We start from the raw sequence: 19,734 nt of genomic DNA, 5'->3' as shown, positions 1-19,734 counted from the left end.
TTTTTTTTAATTTTATTTTAATGTTTATTATTTATTTTTGAGAGAGAGACAGAGTGTGAGCAGGGGAGGGGCAGAGAGAGTAGGAGACACAGAATCTGAAGCAGGTTCCAGGTTCTGTCTGAGCTGTCAGCACAGAGCCCGATGCAGGGCTCGAACTCATGAACCGCGAGATCATGACCTGAGCTGAAGTTGGAAGCTTCACTGACTGAGCCACCCAGGTGCCCCCATCTAGACAGTTTTATTTCTGCCAAGATGCAGAAATGTTGTCTATGATACCAACAGGGCACTAAAAGCTGGCCTATTACTCATCTCCATGCTCTAAGGGACAGCCTCAAGCAGTGGCATGACAAGATTCTGTTTCATTATTACAGAACTTCTCCTATTATTCTGCCTGCCCCACTTTGGAATGTTCAACAGAAAGAAGTCCGTGATCACCAATTTTCAGTTCTACTAGGATCCACCTATTGGCCAACTTTGTATTTTTATTGTCAAAGTCTTAATTCTGCTGCTTTCATTATTACAGCCATTTTTTGGAACTGGTTTTGAACTAAGCCGGATTTAAAATAATTTTGTAACTATAGTTATACATTTTCATTTGGAGAGCACTCACGACTCCAAGTATCATTAATGAATTCTTTAGAACTGCTAATTAATGCATTCAGTAAAAAGAACAAGGACTTTGGAGCCAAAGATTCAAATTATGGTTTTATCACTGACTTTTGGGTATGTTTCCCAATATCTTTGCACTTCAGTTTTTCTCATCTGTAAAATGACAAAAATTATACTACATGGCAAGCACTTAATAAATGCACACATCCTGGTCCTAGAAATAGCTATGCCTTTTAGCTCCCATTAAGCTATGTGTCACAGGACTAAGGAAAGAAATGCATTAGTAAGTCACAGCTCACACTTACTTACGTGCTTACTGTGGCACTGTTCTAAGGGCTTTATAGGTATTATTAGCTCATTTAATTCTCACAGCCATGAGAGATGAGGTAGCTTGCTCTTAGATCCCCCTTTTCAAGATCAGTATACAGGGCCAGAGAGATTAGGTAACTTTGCTCTCGTAACCTTGTCTAGTTCTGCATCTAAAATCACATGGTTAGTAAATAGCACACGGGGGGTTTAAAACTAAGGCAAATACAAACATGTATCATTCTGAAAAGTATGTCTTTTGCAAACAAGATTCTTAGCAATATGGAGTTCAAACATAAAATAAGATGTAACAATTTGACATAACTACCTTGTATGGATGCTTTTTCTCCAGATCCTGGTGATAAGGAATCTCCAAGACTTTCTTTAAGAGATGACGATGATAGACTTGTTAACCATGGATCCTGTTCAAAAAAAAAAAAAAAAGAAAAAGAGTATTTACTATGTAAGTTTAGTTCTTAAGATTTGTGGTGGGACAACAGCATTATTAAGACTATTTCATAACTCTGAAATCGGCCTTATGAGGAGTTTGCAGATGAAACACCAAAAGCATTAAGCCTGTGGAGGCTAATATGCTTTACTTTCAAACATTGATGTCTTGATCATTAACAGGGGTCACTAAAGAGTTTTTCTAGTTCTTTCATGGGCATCTCGATATTTGTTTTTAGCAATTTTCAAACTCTTGCTCTCAAATCAGATCTCATAAATATTTGAGACAAAGATTTGATACCTTTTTCTCTAATTCTTATTTCTAAGAAGGTATGAAGAGAGTAGAACAAAAACCCTTGGTCTCAAATGTCCAAATAAAAGCCATTTATAAAACCAAGTAGACAACTACTACCAAATATTTAGATAGAAAAAGTACATAGACTCCACGCACTTGAGTTCTCCTCACAATTCTGAAAATTATATCTGAAGTGAAATAATTATATTTGTATGTCTGCGCCAAACATCTCTTTACAGAATAATAACCTAGCCTAAAGTTGATGGTATCATAATGTAAGAATTTGACTTTACCGCATAAGTAACAAATTCTATTTTTCTTTCCCACAATATTTTATGGGAACAAAGAGAATTATTTACCAAAAGCAAGAAGTAGAAACTGAGAAAATGGCAGAAGGGCTGACACACAGCAATCTACTTTGAGAGGCAAAGCTCTGCCAGAGGAGACTGGCAAGTTAGTAGATTTTTGCCTGAGTTCATTCACCCATCCTTGCAGCCCAAGTGGTAGAAGGTTGCAGCCTCACCAGGCTGGCTTAAAGGGTCAGGGCATGGAGTTTGGGGCTATAAAGTCAGCCAGTAAATTTGAGGAAGAGCTGCAGTGGCACGAACCCCAACATTTGTTTATGAAATTCATCCCAAACCCTTGGTTCATCTATGCATGGCACAGGGAAGACATCAGAGAAGATCCTGTAAAATCAGAGCAATTAGAAACCAAAAGAACTAAGCAGAGATTTCTGTTGATATCCACGGCAAGGGAGACAGACTTGGCAATTTGAGTCCAACCACAATATCTGTACACTAAAACACATGTTCAGAGGAACATAACAGACTCTAGAATCTCTATAACATATTGTTCATAATATACCGTATTCAATCAAAAAGTTTCTAGATAGGTGATGAAATGGAAAATGGTGACTCATATTTATGAAAACAAAAACAAAAATAATAAAAAACAGCCCTTGGGGGGCACCTGGGTATCTCATTCGGTTAAGCGTCCGACTTCAGCTCAGGTCATGATCTCATGGCTCATGAGTTAGAGCCACGCATGGGGTTCAGTGCTGACAGCTCAGAGCCTGGAACCTGCTTCAGATTCTGTGTCTCCCTCTCTCTGCCCCTCCCCTGCTCACACTCTGTCTCTCAAAAAAAAAAAAAAAAAAACAAACATTAAAAACAAACAAACAAAACAGTACTTAGGAGCCAAGCTAGAGATGACCCAGATGTTGCAATGAACAAATGAGGACTTTAAATAGGTATTAAAAATATTTTCAAGCACTTAGAGGAAATACATGCATGGAAGTTGACTAGATGGGGATCTTATTAAATATATGAAAAATAAAAAAACTACCAATGGACACTATAGAGTTGGAAACTATAATACTAAAATAAAACATCTGCTGGGTAGACAACAGCAGATCAGGGATGGCAAAAATGGGCAGTGTACTCAACGACAGACCAATACATTGTTCAATCTGAATAACAAAGGGAAGAAAGACTGAAGAAACATGAACAGAATTTTAGAGACTGAATGAGACATATCAAAGATTTCAATACTAAAAGGAAGAAAAGAAAACTAGGGCAGGAAAAAAAATACATAAAAACTTTCCATTTTCAAAGAAAGTATCAGTTTATGGATCCTGAAAGCTCAGTGAAACCCAAACAGAATAAATATTAAAAAACAAAATACACATTGGGCACCTCGGTGGCTCAGTCGGTTAAGTGTCTGACTCTTGGTTTCAGCTCAAGTCATGATCTCACAGTTTCATGGGATTGAGCCTCGCATCGGGCTCTGTGTTGGCAGTGCAGAGCCTGCTTGGAATTCTCTCTCTCCCTTTCTCTCTCTGCCCCTCCCTCACTTGTGCTGTCTCTCTCTCTCTCTTTCTCTCTCTCTGAAAGTAAATAAATGGATAAAAATTAAAAAAACAAACAAACACACATCTAGTTACCTTGCAGTCAAACTATTGTAATAAAAAACTTTTTAAAACAAAATCTTGAAAACATTTTGCCAGAAAAAAGAAAACATACATGGGAAGACAACAAAATGAATTATTGCTGCTTTCACACCGGAAATAATACCAGCCAGGAACAATGGAAACTAATAAAGAGCTGGGGGAATGGGATTGATGAGAAAGAAACTGTCATCAGCCTAGAAGTATATACTCAGCTAAGCTGACCCACAGTTCCCGGGTTTGAGCCCCACTTTGGGCTCTGTGCTGACAGCTAAACCTGGAGCCTGCTTTGGATTCTGTGGCTCCCTCTTTCTCTGCCCTCCCCTGCTCACGGTCTCTCTCTCTCAAAAATAAATAAACATTAAATTTTTTTTAAATGAAGATGAAATAAATATTTTTTAGATAAGTAGGATCGAGAGAACCCATCACTAGCAAACCTGCATTACAAGAAATATAAAAATAAGTTCTTAAAATTGAAGGGAAATAATACCAGAAAGTAATCTGGATCTATAGGAAGGAATAAAGATCCTTAGAAATGGTAGACATATTTAAGAAAACTATAAATATTTATTCTTTTTTTTTCTTTTAATTCCTTAAAAGTCAAAGACAAAAAAGTTTTTTTAAAGGAAAATTGTAACACTGTGTTGTGGGAATTATATGATATGTAAATGCAGTGTTCATGACAACAATAACAGGATGGATGAAGGAATACATGGAACTACACTATGACAAGATTTCTATATTAAATATGAAATAGTACATTATTGACACTAGGTAGATTGTAAGAACTTATATCTGCATCTTGTAATCCACAGAGCAACTACTAAAAATATAACACAAATAGGTACAGTTAAAAAGGCAATAGAGGAATCAAAATTGGAAACTAAAACCTATGTGATTAACTCTCAAGGAAAAAAAAAGAAAAAAAAGTCAGGGAAAATGTTACAGAGGAACGACAATGACAGCACTAACTTAAAAAACAAAACAAAACAGATAAATAGAAAACACACAGCAACAAATTGGTCCTAAATTAAAAGTAAACGGACTAAGCACTCCCAAATGGACAATAATTAAAAAGAAGACTGTCAGGTTTGATTTAAAAAAAAAAAGTCACAGTTTTTTATAACCTAACAGTTATTATAAAAGAATTATTATAAAAATTATATAACAAAGAAAAAGTCACAAATAGTTTGCAGAGAATGATACAAGAAGATAAACCATGCAAACACCAGTAGTAAGAAAGCTGAAATATTAGACAAATCAAACTGCAAGATAAGGAGAATTACCAGAGGAAGAAACATTTCATAATGTAAATAGGGTCAAGACATAATATTGATAAATGTGTATGTGCCTAACAGAGTCATAAAATACTGATAGAACTAAAGGGAAGAACAGACAAATTCACAAACATAACTGGAGATTTTAACACTGTTGGTACTTGGTAAACCAGCCAGACAAAAAAATCAGTGAGGATGGAGAAGATCTCAGTGATACCACCAGCCACCTTGACCAAACAGAAATTATAGAACAGTATATCCAACAGCTGCAAAACTTACATCTTCTGTAAATGTAAATGGAATTTTCACAAGCCTAATTTTCACTTAGGCTGATCCATAAAAAAAAATCTAAAAAAATTTGTAAAACGTGAAATCATGTAAGATATAGTCCCTGGTCATAACAAAACTAAATTACAAATCAATACAAAATTACGTATAGAGAAAATCCAGATATTTGAAACTAAAATCACTCACCACAAATTAACCAATCAGCCAAAAATGAAATCACAAAGGAAATTAGAAAATATATTTAAAAGAAATGATAATGAAAATAAAAGGCATTAAAAATTGGGTGCTGCTAAAGCAGTGCAGAGAGGAAAATTTATAGCATTCAAAGGTTTTAATAGAAAGGATGAAAGGCTTAAAATCAATGAATACATTTTCCAACTTACGGGTATGCAAATTAAACCAAAACAAAGTAAAAGAAAAAAAAGGGAAGAAAAATAAATGAAGAGTGAAAATCAGTGAAATTGGAAACAAACAACAGAGAAAACTGACAAAGCCAAAGTTGGTTCTTAGAAAAGTTAATAAAACTGGATGATGCTTATCAAGATATTACACGAAAGACAGAAAACATAATCTATATATTAGAAATAAAAGATGGAATGTTATGATAATCTCACTGTCATCAAAAGAATAAAGGAATTATCACAACCTCATGTTTATAGATTCAACATCTCAGATGAAATGGACAAATTTCTTAATAGACCTAAATTACCAAATTGATGAAATAGAAAACCTGAATACCAAAATATCTATCAAAAAATACACTTTAGGGGCACCTGGGTGGCTCAGTTGGTTAAGCGTCCGACTTCGGCTCAGGTCATGATCTCATGGTCCATGAGTTCGAGCCCCGCGTCGGGCTCTGTGCTGATAGCTCAGAGCCTGGAGCCCGTTTCAGAATCTGTGTCTCCCTCTCTCTCTGCCCCTCCCCTGTTCATGCTCTGTCTCTCTGTGTCTCAAAAATAAATAAACGTTAAAAAAAAAATTTAAAAAAAAATACACTTTACTATCAAATACCTCTCCACAAAGAAAATCCCAGACAATTTCACTAGTGAATTCTCTTAATTAAAGAAAAAAAAAAGGGTACCAAACTTTTAGAAAATAAAAGAGGAAGAGATACTCCCCAACTCATAGGATACCCAAGCCTGATAATAATATTATAAGGAAAAAAATATAGACAAATAGCCTCTATAAGTACGGATGTGGAAATCTTAACAAAATATTAACAAATCAAATCCCACAATGAAATATTCTACTGTGATCAACCAGATCTTATCCCAGGAATGCTAAGTTTGACATATATACATACATACGTATCATCTCCACCTTTCTCTCTCTCTCTCTCTCTCTCTCACACACACACACACACACACACACACACACACACACACGAAAGGTAGGAGTTGAGGATGGTAAGAAAGTAAATGTCACCTTTCAAAATCTAGCTGAGACATTTGCAGGAAGGTAAGGTTGGGGGGGAAGAGGTGTGGTATCAGGCGAGAGTGTATACACAATTAAAGAGACTTGAGCATAGTAGAATGCGGATAGACACAGACCCCTCCAGTCTTTGACTTCCAGTGAAGAGCCAAAGGTTATAGACATAGAAGAGAGAAGAGCTGAACAAAAAATAGATGAGAAATCCCTGAGGAGGTGGGCTTAAAGAAGATTCAGAGCATAGTCCGCAAGATCTTTATAATGAGAAATAGGGAACATTCGGATTATTAAAAATAGAAGTATCCAACGTACCCAGAAATAACATAAGAGTTTTATGTTATGGGCTATGTTATAATCAGTAAGGTGAATGTAGTCTTCTCAAGATCACCCAGCAATGTGGAAATACTTTATGACCCAGTGCTAAGAGACAAAGAAAAAGTAGGATACAAATTATGTTATGACAAGTATGCTAAAACAGCCTAGAGGGGAATAAGAATGATGAACATAGTTGTTATTAAATGGTGCGATTATGGGTTGATATTTCATTTGATTAAATCTTGTCATAATATGATGTTAGTTTAAAAACTTTAGGAATACCTTCTTCTTTTTTTTTTTTTTTTTAATCAAGGGATGCAGAAATGCTAGCAGGGAGCATCTAAAGTTAGGTGTCAGTACCACTTTGAAGAGTGTTCCCTCAAAATTTCATCCAGAACCTCAGAATGTGATCTTACTTGAAAACAAGGTGTTTGCAAAAGGAATTAGTGAAGATGAGAACATAGTGGATTAGGTGGGCCCTAAATCCAATGACTGGTGTCCTTTTAAGAGAAAAAGAGGGAAACACTGAGACACAGGGAAGAAGAGAAGGCCACATGATGATGACGGCAGGGATGGAAGTGAGGCAGCTCTAAGCCAAGGAGCGCCAAAGACTGCTGGCAACCGACAGACGCTGGAAAAAACAAGGAAGAATTCTTCCCTGGAGCCTCCAGAGGGAACATGGCCCTGCCCATAACTTGATTTTGGACTTCTGACCTCCAGAACGGAGACAGTAAATTTCTGTTGTTTTAAGTCATCCAGTTCATGGCAATTTGTTACAGTAGCTACGGTAAACTGACACAAAACCCACGTGGGCAATTAGTTTTACTAAATATAAAAAAATAACAGTTCGATTACACCCTCTTTTCTTCTCCTGATTTCAGAACAAATTAGGAAATAGCACCTTGAGCTCAGATAGATTTATATCAAATTGTCGGCTTTACTGGTAAAGCTAAGCTACAAAGCCAGATTTGAGTCAGTAGCTTATTGTGCTCACACTTCCCCTCCGAATTGGAAGGATCCATCTGTTTAGTCCTAACATAAAGGAGGTCCTCCAGCTCCCTTTGTGCCGCCTCGAAGGGACCGGATCCTTACACACACACCAGCACAGAGGAGTGAGGAGAAAAAGAAAGAAGCTCAACCAGGTACCATTTAGTTCTTTTCCCCGATCTGCTAAAGCAGATTATGGAGAGCAAACATTCTTCCCATACTTACTCCTTCTGAACTGTTATGTGTAAGTTCACTAACCATAGTGAAAGGTGAAGAGAGGGGCCCAAGTGTTCTCCCCTAATAACAATACCTAGTGTACTCTCTGATGAAATCCTGAAGGATCACATTTACTGTATCCCCTCCAGATATGGGACATTGCCATGATCATTCAATACACACTTGCTGAGGGGTGCCTGGGTGGCTCAGTCGGTTAAGTACCTGACTCTTGATCTCGGCTCAGGTAGTATTCTCACAGTTTGTGAGATCAAGCTTTGCATTGGGGGCATTGTCAGTGCACTACCTGCTTCTGATTCTCTCTCTCTCCCTCTCTGCCTCTCCACCACATTCTCTCTCTCTCAAAATAAACAAATAAACATTTAAAAAATACACACACACACACACACACACACACACACACACACACACACACACACATATTTGTTGAGTGAATAAAACCAAATGAGTAAAATGACACTGGCTATACTCTTCTTAGCCATATGTTGTATAATTCAAAGATATGTGACTAAAACTATAAATTAAAAAAAAAAATAATGTTTATTTATTTTTGCTAGAGAAAGACAGAGTGCAAGCAGGGGAGAAACAGAGACAGAGGGAGACAGAATCTGAAGCAGGCTCCAGGCTCTGAGCTGTCAGCATAAGCCCGACATGGGGCTCGAGCCCACAAACCATGAGAGCATGACCTGAGTTGAAGTCGGACACTTAACCGACTGAGCCACCCCAGGCACCCCTAAAACTATAAATTCTGAACAATTAAAGACAGACATTATTGCATAGACTCAAAAGGGCAACTTCTTTTTTTCACATTTACTTTCCCTGAAATTGGATGGTGCATCTTATAATTACTGGTGGATTACAGATTCATTGTCAGAGTTTTCTTCTTTCTTAGCAGTACATAAAATAATGTTATATACATCTTTGTTATATCTTACAGTTGGAGCTTTAGATTCAATGGGATCCTGTATATTAAAAACATCTTTAAATTATTTCCTTGTCAAAATAAATCAAAATAAGTAATTTCTCTATCAGTGCTGAAAAGAACATGTAACACACACACACACACACACACACACACATTCTCTTCTTCATAATCAGATGCAAAGACCTGAGTTCAAGAACAAATTCAGCAGTTGCACAGTAGCACTAACCTCAGGATCTAGGTTTTCCGAGAATGCTTTTTTCTCAGCTTCTAGTTGTCCATCATTTAGCGCTGGGAGGGGGGAAGGTGCAAAATGTGGCTCTAATTCTTCACGGAGAGCAGTTGTTTTACCTTCTCCTGGCCCATCTTTCTCCTCCTTGTGGCTGTGTGTTTTCAACATGCTCCGTGGCCGAGGTGAAGGCCTGAAGTGGTTGTCTGCTTCAAGGCTGCTGTTGTTTTCTGCCAAAAAATAAAGTGTTTTAAGGTGAGCATACCAAAAAAATGACCATGACTTCAATTACACCCTAAGGTGCCGCCATACTTCCCTCCTGTGTCCATGCACCTTGGCTCTCTTCCCTGGACAGTCCAGAAGCCCACAACCCTTCTCTACACAGAGCTCCAGGAAGCACAAATGAGCCATAGTTCAAAGTCAATTTTTTTTTTTTTTCAAAGTAGCTGCCATCCTGGAAGTAACTAGTTTAGTTTTGTGAGAAGTTGACTCTTCAAGTTTATGAACTCTCGTAGTCAAAAAAATAACAACTAAAAAACAAAACACCAACGGTGCCCCAGTTTCTGCCTCTATAACATGAGGGGGTTCATCCATAAACCTTGATTGAATGTCTGCTGTCAGGCCCTGAACACATTACTCACATTGCTGGACTTCATAATCAAGACAGTGACAAGGGCCCTGTCCAAGGATTTTACACGTTTGGAGGGGAGATGATTCTAAACAAAAGACATTGTAAGAGCCAGGTAAGTTGTGTTACAAGCATGAAGATGATGTGGGTACCGGGGACAGGAGTGTTACTCTCATTGGAGAGAGGAACGAAGAACTACATTTGTGAACTGTGTTCTTTTGAGTCCATAAAACTTCTCCATGGTTATTAAAGTGTCTGAGTTACTATTTCCTTTACTTCCAAGTTTAAAACGACAATGTAATGCTGATATACTTCCAGCCCTCAAAGGTAAGAAAGCGTTTTACGTCAACTTCTTGCTTAAATGTTACCTGTTCTACATATTCGTTTCTCCATTGTTCTACCAGTGCTTTCTTCTGACAAACTTCAAAACTGAAGTAATCAACACCTTCCTCCTCGTTAGCTATAAATGGGCTTATGAATGCTGCTAGAAGATTCCGTCACCATACCAAGCTGGCACCACTATAAATGTTTTATTGCCAATTTTAGCTATGTTCTCAACTCGGGCCAAATGTTCAAGCCATCCTGGATTCCTCCTCATGTTCCCCTTATGTCCAAAGCATCAGGACCCCCTGTTGAGTCTTCTTGCTAAATCTCTCTTTTACCCCACTTTCCACAACCCCGCCATCAGCAACTCATTTGCTCTCTCCTAGATTACTGCCTCAGAGATATTTACAAAATGCAAATCAGATCACATCACTCTTCCCCACAAAATTCCCCAATGGCTCCCCAGCATCCAATCCTACCGAATAAAAGCTTAATTGCCTCTGAATGGTATAAAAGGTCTCATGGTCTTCTGCCTGGCTACCAGCGCTGCCTTGTCTCCTGGTACACCCACTTTGTAGTCTGTGTTCCTGAAATACTCGGCTCACTGCTCTCTTGGGGCTGCGCCACAGACCCTCCTGCTACCATACCTTTACCCAAGCTGATCCCTCTGCCTAGAATGTCCACCTGCTGCTTGCTGCTTCTCCTGACAAATGCTTGCATGCCATTCAAGCCTCAGTGTAAGCGGAATATTATATAATGCCTGAAAGAAGGGGCTGAGTCAGTTTTTTTTACTGTGATAAGAACACTTAACAAGGGATCTTACCCTCTTAGCAAATTTTAAGTGCCTAATACAGTATTGTCAACTAAAGGATCCGTGTCGTACAGCAGCCCTCTAGAACGTTTCATCTTGCCTGAGGGAAACTTTACACCTGTTGAACAGCAAATGCCCTTTTCCTCTCCCCAAAGGCCGTGGCCACCACCATTCTACCTGCTCTCTGGATGAGTTTGTCTATTTAAGATATTTCATGTTTGAACCTTGGCTCTGACACTCATTGACACCATACTCTTACACAATCATATAACCTCCACATACCTCAGTTTTCCCGTCGGTAACATGAGTTAAGAATTCTTAAGGCACCTGTGGGACCTGAGTAAGAAAATACATATAAAGTGTATGGTACTCAGTGAACATTGATAACTCTGGTAAACTATTCCCTTCCTTTTTCTTTGTTTGTTTTTTGGTTTTGGTTTTGGTGTGTCCATCACTCCTGTTTTCTTTGGGGTAGTCTCTCCTCTTCTCCATCCTTGTGATTCTAGTGGATTAACAACTACCTCCTCTGTACCTCAGTAAGGAGGGGGGGGTCCGCAATGCACCCCACCCTCCCAGCATATCACAGAAACTTCATCTCCCCCGTCCACAGCAGGCGGTCAGGAGGTGAGTACTTTTCCATTTAGAGTTGGAGAATATACCTTTAAGATCACATGCATCTGTGAGGATACGATTTGGAGACTGCTAGTGGCATTCTTTCCTGCCAAGTGAAGGGATGGCTGAGACAAAGAGACCAAATGATTAAAAAACAAACAAACAGACAAAAAACGACTGGACCAAGGGATGGAGTAACTGGGCCAGTGACAGGGGTGGGAGGAGAGAGTGAGAAGGTCTCAGAGTCAGGGAGGGAAGACAGAAGTGGAGAGAATCCAGATGACATAAAAGGACACTCTCTAAACTTAATCACACCTAAAGAGAGGTCTTCTGACATCCATGCTCAATTAAGTGATAAATTCCTCTTTCCACTGAACTCTGAGCTGAGTCATTTGCAACCAAGACTTCTGACTATGGGTACTATTATTTGTCAGTTATTACTATTATTGCCATTTCCAGGAAGACTTCCCTGATGCCCTCAAGTAAACTTAGGTGCCTACTTTCCTTAGATACCTTTTATATACTTTGCCATTCAATTGTAAAGTCTTTGCTATGGCTTAAATGTTTGTGTCTCCACCCTCCCCTCAAATTCTTAGGTTGAAATCCTAACCACAGAGTTGATGGCATTAGGAGGTGGGGCCTTTGGGAGGTGATCAGACCATGAGAGCTGAACTTTCATGAATGGGATTAGTGCCCTTATAAAAGAGGCTCCAGAGAGCTCCCTCACCCCTTCTACCACACAGAGATATGATAAGAAGTCTGAGACCCAGAAGAGGGCTCTGTCTCATCTGACCATGCTGGTACTGTGATCTCAGACTGCTAGCTTCCAGAACTGTGAGAAATAGGCTTCTGTTGTTTAAAAGCCATCCAGTCTATGGTGCTTTGCTACAGTGGCCCAAACGGACTATGACAGTCTTGGAGGATTGGTATTAGGTCTTTATAATGTCGTATTCTCAGTTATCATCACAGCACTTGTAACATTATGGAAATAAAACTATATTCACAATAAATATGTGTGGAGAAATAAATTGATCTGCTTATGAGCAAATGCTAAATAATAAAATAAATAATAAAAGCACTTAGAAAAGTGCTGAATTTCCACCAGATTGTTCTAAAGACTTCAAATATATAAACCCATTTAATTGTCTCAAACCTCTAGCGCAGGTTCAACTATTCTGCCCAATTCACAGACAAATAAATGAGGAACAAAGAGGTTGTACACCCATGATCATAAACTCTAGCTTGTGGGATTAAAGCAAGAGCACCCTGACTCTGAAGATCATGCCTTTAGTCATTTTAATGTTAAAATAAAAACAACATACCCTGTAAAAATTACTTTCTACAATCACTGTCCATGTGACATTTGCTTGAAGAAATGAGAGTCTACTTTTTCCAAAAGCCAAGCAAGAGCAAAGGAAACTTTCAGATTCTAATATTTTTATAAAGCATTAATTGCTACTCAGCAATGTCTCACCACATTAAAAATATTAAGCTCTAGGAGTGCTTGGGTGGCTCAGTCGGTTAAGTGTCCAATTTCAGCTCAGGTCATGATCTCGTGGTCCATGAGTTCAAGCCCCGAATCGGGCTCTGTGCTGACAGCTCAGAGCCTGGAGCCTCCTCTGGATTCTGTGTCTCCCGCTCTCTCTCTGTCCCTCCCCCACTCACACTCTGTCTCTCTCTGTTTCTCAAAAATGAAATGTTAAAATTTTTTTTTAAAATATCAAGTTCCAAATTTGTAAGAAAAAGAGTCTAAAAATTTAGAGAGGGATAAAGCTTAACCCGTGAACCACATTCTTTCTTTCAGGAATGAATCATTCATTTATTCATTAATACGTTAAAATACTTACTGAATTGTATATGCCAGGCACTGACCACTAGCCTCAATTTTTTTCTTCAATCTGAAGAGGCTAGGAATAATGACTTTAATATACTTTATACCACAATTCCACTTCTAGAAGTATTGTCAATTCAGAAAGAAAAAAATACTTCTACACATTTTCAAAGTGCTTTCTTTTATAATTAAATGTAAATGATTACCTGTTTTTGGTAACTAGTTTTACATTACATATAGCGAACTGCAAATGGCTAATGACTTTAAAAATAAGGTATTGCACATTTGTGTATAGTGTTTAGAATCCTGGTGCCATCTTGTGGTTTAAGAAAAGTATTTCTTTATTCATTTTAGCTTGTCACAGGTTTTTTAAAAAAAGGTATTAAATAGATGGATTATTGATGATTATCTACCATAAAGTTCTAATTATATGCTTCTATCTACATCAGACCAAATTTTAGCTTCTGTGTGTTTATACTTTCTTATTTACCTAATGAAAAGCTTTGCAGAGTCAAGACAAATAGGATAAATATAATCCATAAAAATAGACTTCCAAATTCACTAGGACTAGGAAACACTGTCTACTCAATCCTTCTTAAAGATCTCTCATGCATATTTCTTTCTGAATGGCTCTAACAAGTTCTCTCATAAAGAAATTACTTTAAAATTTCCATATTTCTGTGTTTTTCCAATGATACAAATGAACAAACTGTAGAATGTGTTTTGGGAAATGGTGAACTACAGGATATTTGCCAAGTTCCCTTATGTTCCCTTTCTCTTCATTTTTGATGCTATTCAGTACACTGGGAAGGTACATTTCAGCACTTTAATTCTGTTTCATTAGGCCTTGTGCTTATATTTTTGTAGACTTATATAGTTTCTCAGACACACTTCCATAGAGTCTCAAAATGATTCTGTAGAACAAGAAGAACAGGTTTCATCCTCCTCCTCATAAAGACAATAAGGCTTACCCTATTTGCCAAGGTCACCTGTAATTAACATACAGTGGCTTTTTTTCCTGCTCTGTTCATATCTTCTTATTTGAAGGTTAATGGGATATGTCTGAAATAAAGTTCTGTCTAATGTTACCAGTGATACCTAACAGGTGAAGTAGGAAGTATTTACCAGTACAGTATTTAATGATATAAAGGAAATAGACTTTTATGAAGGTAAGTATCAACGAATATTTTTTCTATAAAACAGGAAAAAAGGGCTAAATAACAGACACCAAAGCCTTAATCTTCTATGCCCATATTTTTGTGTGATGGCTCGGGGGGCCTCCGAGAGTCTGGTTCTTTTTTTTTAATTTTTTTTTTTAACGTTTTATTTTTGAGACAGAGAGAGACAGAGCATGAACGGGGGAGGGGCAGAGAGAGAGGGAGACACAGAATCGGAAGCAGGCTCCAGGCTCCGAGCCATCAGCCCAGAGCCCGACGCGGGGCTCGAACTCACGGAGCGTGAGATCGTGACCTGAGCTGAAGTCAGACGCTTAACCGACTGAGCCACCCAGGCGCCCCAGAGAGTCTGCTTCTTGCTTCACATCATCTTCACTTCACTGTGCCTAGAGCTCAGTAGAATTGTGGAGAAACTACTATATTCCCAATCGCACCAGGAACTTCCCTTCAGGAAACTGAGTTTCAGTGGATTTTCCCAGGGAACAGAGAAACTAAATAGAGATTCTCTTTTCTGAAGGAAAGTTGGAGGTTTAAATAACAACACCAACAACAAAACCCTCTCCCTTCAAATACTCAAATGTCAGAAAATCTTCTGGCAAATGATGGCATGGAAATGATTGTTCGAAGGATTAGTTCTAATGCTGCTGTAACACTCATTTCTGGAGTGTAAAATGGATTAGAAAGGACTGCATTGCAGTCCACCCCTGAAAACAAAGCTGAAGCCCAAAGGCCTCGCAAGGCTCGAGAAGCTTCGGGAGCCACAGTTGTGAATGACAAGGTACTCTGTCTGACCTTCTAAAAGGCACCAGCATAGATGCAAGACTGACATACAACTGGATGCCAGAACTATATGTTTTATAAATCCATTACTTTGGTTTATAAGTCTAAAATTACAGGAGCGCCTGGGTGGCTCAGCCAGTTATGCAACCGACTTCGGCTCAGGTCATGATCCTACCGTTCAGTGAGTTCCAGGCCTGCGTTGGGCTCCGCGCTGACAGCTCAGAGCCTGGAGCCTGTTTTGGATTCTGTGTCTCCCTCTCTCTCTGTCCCTCCCCCGCTCATACTCTGTCTCTCTGTCTCTCAAGACTGAATGAAAGTTAAAAAAAAATTGAAATTACAAAGGTAAGTCTATTTCTTAAATATTTACTAGCTACCATATAAAGATATTTTGTGATTATCTGAAAATAAGTTTATAAGAACTGCGATTACACCAACGTAACAAATTACCTGAAGATGTGCTTTTGACTGGGAGAATCCTGGGTTTAGGTTTCATTTTAATTTTGTCCTTTTCAATTTCCTGGTCTTCACTTTGAGATTCAGGTAAGGGAGCTCCAACCACATCTCCACAACCACCAGGTGCCATGTCCTCATCATTTTTGGCAGAGAAAGCTGGCTCTTCTTTTGTCATGTCAATGTTTGATTTCTTGGTTTTCAAAAAAGATAGTTTTGGGGAATTCTTTTCTTCATCATCTGATAAATGGAAATCATTCATTTTTTTCTTATCTGAATTTTCATCTACTGAGGTATCAGAAAAATCACCTAAGGAAACTGAAAAATGGGAGAGAAAAACTGTTTTCCACAGTCTTTTTTAAAGTTGTGAAGTTTACATTAATCAAAAAGACAACCTTAAAAACTAATCTTTAAGGTTGTAAAATGAACTTACAGCTAGAATGGATGCAAGTCTGCTTTACCAACAGGTCTGCAGTTCTAAGACACAGCTAACTTAGGGAGTTTTTGTCGGTATTGATGAAATAAAAATTTCAATTTCATTAATTTATTCAAAACATACTTACTGAGTGTGAAGAGTGTGCCAAGCCCTACACTCGCTCTGAGAATCATCCAAAGGTCCCGCAAAATAACAATGACATGGGATATTTAAGCTGGGTTTTGGACTGTAAAGCTTTTATCTGCAAATGACGTCATTATATAAAATCAAGAACATTGATAAGTGAAAGAATTTTACTGGTTATTTGCTAATTATATTTTTTTTCCATAAAAATTTCAGAACTACAATTTCATGCATACCAGAGTATTAGCTTTTACTATGAGAAGGTTGATAAAGAATGCTAACTTAACTATATAGCAATGATTTAACTATTATTCTGATTATTTTTAAAGACAATATCAAGAGCTATTCACTGAATATTAAAGTATAATACACTGACTTGTGAGGTTGTAATTATGTGTCTTTACACTTGAAACCTAAAATGCTAATATTTTTACATAATCAAAGAACCAAATTAAAATACCAGTGCCGATATGCTAGGCTTTTAAAACAGAGCCCCTATTATAGCCAAAAAATCTGACTTATAAAAAGCGTTACAAAAGTGATTCTGATGTGCACCAAAGTTTAGTTCCACAGACCCTAGTTTTCAATTCGCTGGAGGGTCTCATAGGGTCAACACTCGTGTCCAACATGGTTTACAACTGACAGACATCCTTTCACTGCAAACCTATCAATTAATTTACATTTTCAGTATACACGCTCAGAAATAAACAAAGACAATCCTACAACTTCTTAAAAGTTCTGAATGGCTTTTTACTCATTAAAAAGTTGGAAATTTAAAACCAGTGTATTTATAGGTATTTTTTTAACGTAAGTGATTGTTTTGTAGGGATGGGCTAAATGCAACTAAAGAAGCAAAAAAAGGACAAGTGGTTTACTTTTGCATATTCACACATACCAATCTCATCACTGTCAAAGTCATCAGAGTATTCAGAACTTCTTTGCCTGGCTGAGCGGGCTGTAATTGCTTTTATTAGCTCATCCTGAAACGAGACAATTAAGATTAATTTCCACCCAAACAGAGAAGTCTCATATTTAGAATTAGTTCTTTAAACAAATAATGCTTGATTAACTGCTTTCAAACCCAGGTTTCATTCATATAACACATAATCCTTATGCCATGTACCCAAACCCTCAGACTCCATTGTAACACCACCGACAAGATCCCTCTCCTCATGGAGCTTACAGTTAAATCGGAGGAAACAGGCAATATCAAATAAATGAATTACAGGCTGTAATCAGGGTGGGAGAATAATAAACAAGGCAGGACTCAATTTATACAGGATTTATTACACACTGGCATTTTGGAAGAAACTGGTCCTTTTTGTGATCTTTTGTTTTAGCATATTGTGGTAATACATGTAATCCATACGGCAAACTTAGAAGCTGAGTTCAAAATTGCAGTGACTAGACAGAGAAAACTGAAATGGTATTATGTCACAACAGAAAAAAAAAAAAAACTTACATGCAAATTTAAAGTTGCTATATAACTTAACTTTTAAAAGCTGATTTAAAATTTCAAAAGATAGTATACTAGTCTGAAAGCCACACAGAAGAGTTGGTAACACTGGAGCCCACATATGATCTCCAAAGGAAATGCAAAATCTCCAAAGGAAGGTAGGATTTCCTCCTGCATTTTACAGGGTCATTCCTAGAATCATTTTTTGAGTCCATCGTTACAAATACAGAGTTAACCTTGTCAAGTCACTCAAAATAAAAAAGGTTTGAAATACTTTACCTGGAAAGTAGTCCTTTTCGTGACTTTTGGACTCTTTGTATAAGCCAAAGTTGTGCTAAAAACTTCATCAGACATAGTGTTTCTTTCTTTTTTTCTTTTTTAAATCTTTATAAAATGGCTAATAGGCAAGGGAAATAATTCAAATTCTGATGGTGCCTGAAATACACAAAAAGAAATCAGACTTTTTTGCACATTTGAGAATTTCTATTACTACCCGTTAGTGCAAAGAGAAAAAAAGAGCCAACAAAAAACAATTGAGAAAAGCATCTCATATGAACATTAAGCTAATAATCACTTAAATATGTAGAGTTCTTCTAAAGAAATATAAAATTCTCACCAGTTTGTTATCAAAGAAAAGTCAAATTGAAGTTATCCTAAAATTATTTTGCAATTATTTTAAGGATGATCAAATAAATGACTGCAACAGGTTAATATGATAAAATGTTGCCAATTAAAATACAATATCTTATTCACCTCTCTTCCATCCCCAAAGTATAACATTGTCCAAGAAAGAGCCATACCTTATTTAGAAAACTACCAAGGAGACTGGCAGCATAAAAGATACACCCAAGAGCGCTACCAAAAAAGCAAAACAAAACAAAAACAAAAACAAAAACAAAAACAAAAACAAAAAAACCTTGCGTACAGTTCTAGTGAAAGACAAAGATCATAATGCTAAACTGCAATAGCGATATTTTTTTCCAGTCGCTCTTCCTTCCCATAAAAGTGCTAATAGGGCGAACTAAAAACAAAACGAAGCCTCCGTGATAGGCAGCATTAAAATCACTGCACAAGTGGGCCCGTGAACCTTTCTCGTGCTAGGAGTGGAGGTTCGGGCCTCCGTCACCCTGCCATCCACTGCAGCGCGCGGCCGGGAACCGCTCTTGCCAGGCCAGGTGGCACCCGGGTCCCCGCCGGCTCCGCACTGCACCGCGCCGACAGACAGCCCAGGTCCCAGCACTCGACCGGCCCGTGCACACCGAACGCTGTCCCAGTCCCCTTCCTCCGAGACCCCGGGAGCCGTGTTCTGTACCCACCCAGCCGATCCTGCGGTGAGCTCCCCGCTACCCTAGGGACTGAGCGCCTGGCCTTGGGCAAGAGCCTCTCGCCAGGGCCTGGGCCTGCCGGCTCTTGGAGACTGTCACTGATCTGAGGAAAGAGGAGGGACTAAAAGCGGAGATGGGAGGAGGTTGCTAGGAAACAGCGTCTCTGGGAGGAAGTGACTTCCTCACCGCCAGGTCTCTCGGGTACCCGACACCGCTCTTCCGCCTGACGCGTCGCTGGGGCAACCGCCCAGACGGAGGAAATGACGTCACCCCTTTGGGTCCTGGGGAAAGGGTGCATTAAAGCCTACTGTGCTACTGCAGTTGCCTAGGAGACAGGACCCCCCAGGCTCCCACCCGGGACCAAGCCATGCGCTTGCTAGAGGACTGAGAGCCCTTACCTCCACCTGTTTAAGTCAAAGCAGAATCACCGTTTTGTCAGAGTTAGGATTTGAAGTTTTGCGAACCGGAGTAGTGTACTGACAGATGGGACAGAATAGCTAC

The 19,734-nt window shown here is 38.5% G+C and overlaps 1 protein-coding gene across 4 annotated transcripts in view; it reads right to left on the bottom strand.

Moving 5' to 3' along the window:
• Positions 1-19,339, bottom strand: part of MAP9 (microtubule associated protein 9) — a 37,534-nt gene extending 18,195 nt beyond the window's left edge. For 2 of the 4 annotated variants that reach the window (XM_042935226.1, XM_042935228.1), the window contains exons 1-6: positions 19,225-19,339; positions 18,188-18,343; positions 17,348-17,432; positions 15,891-16,211; positions 9,283-9,512; positions 1,244-1,337 (exon numbers count right to left, since the gene is read on the bottom strand). In XM_042935226.1, coding sequence (XP_042791160.1) covers positions 1,244-1,337; positions 9,283-9,512; positions 15,891-16,211; positions 17,348-17,432; positions 18,188-18,262 — 805 coding nt within the window. In that variant the 5' untranslated portion in view covers positions 18,263-18,343; positions 19,225-19,339. Of the gene's footprint in view, positions 1-1,243; positions 1,338-9,282; positions 9,513-15,890; positions 16,212-16,456; positions 16,571-17,347; positions 17,433-18,187; positions 18,344-18,708; positions 18,735-19,224 lie in introns of those variants that run through there. The other 2 variants (XM_042935227.1, XM_042935229.1) reach the window with 2 other exon arrangements.
• Between the last annotated feature and the right edge of the window lie 395 nt (positions 19,340-19,734).

Source organism: Panthera leo, chromosome B1, assembly GCF_018350215.1.
Source record: "Panthera leo isolate Ple1 chromosome B1, P.leo_Ple1_pat1.1, whole genome shotgun sequence".
Classification (NCBI taxonomy): Eukaryota; Metazoa; Chordata; class Mammalia; order Carnivora; family Felidae; genus Panthera; species Panthera leo.
This window is presented reverse-complemented; position numbering and strand designations above follow the sequence as displayed.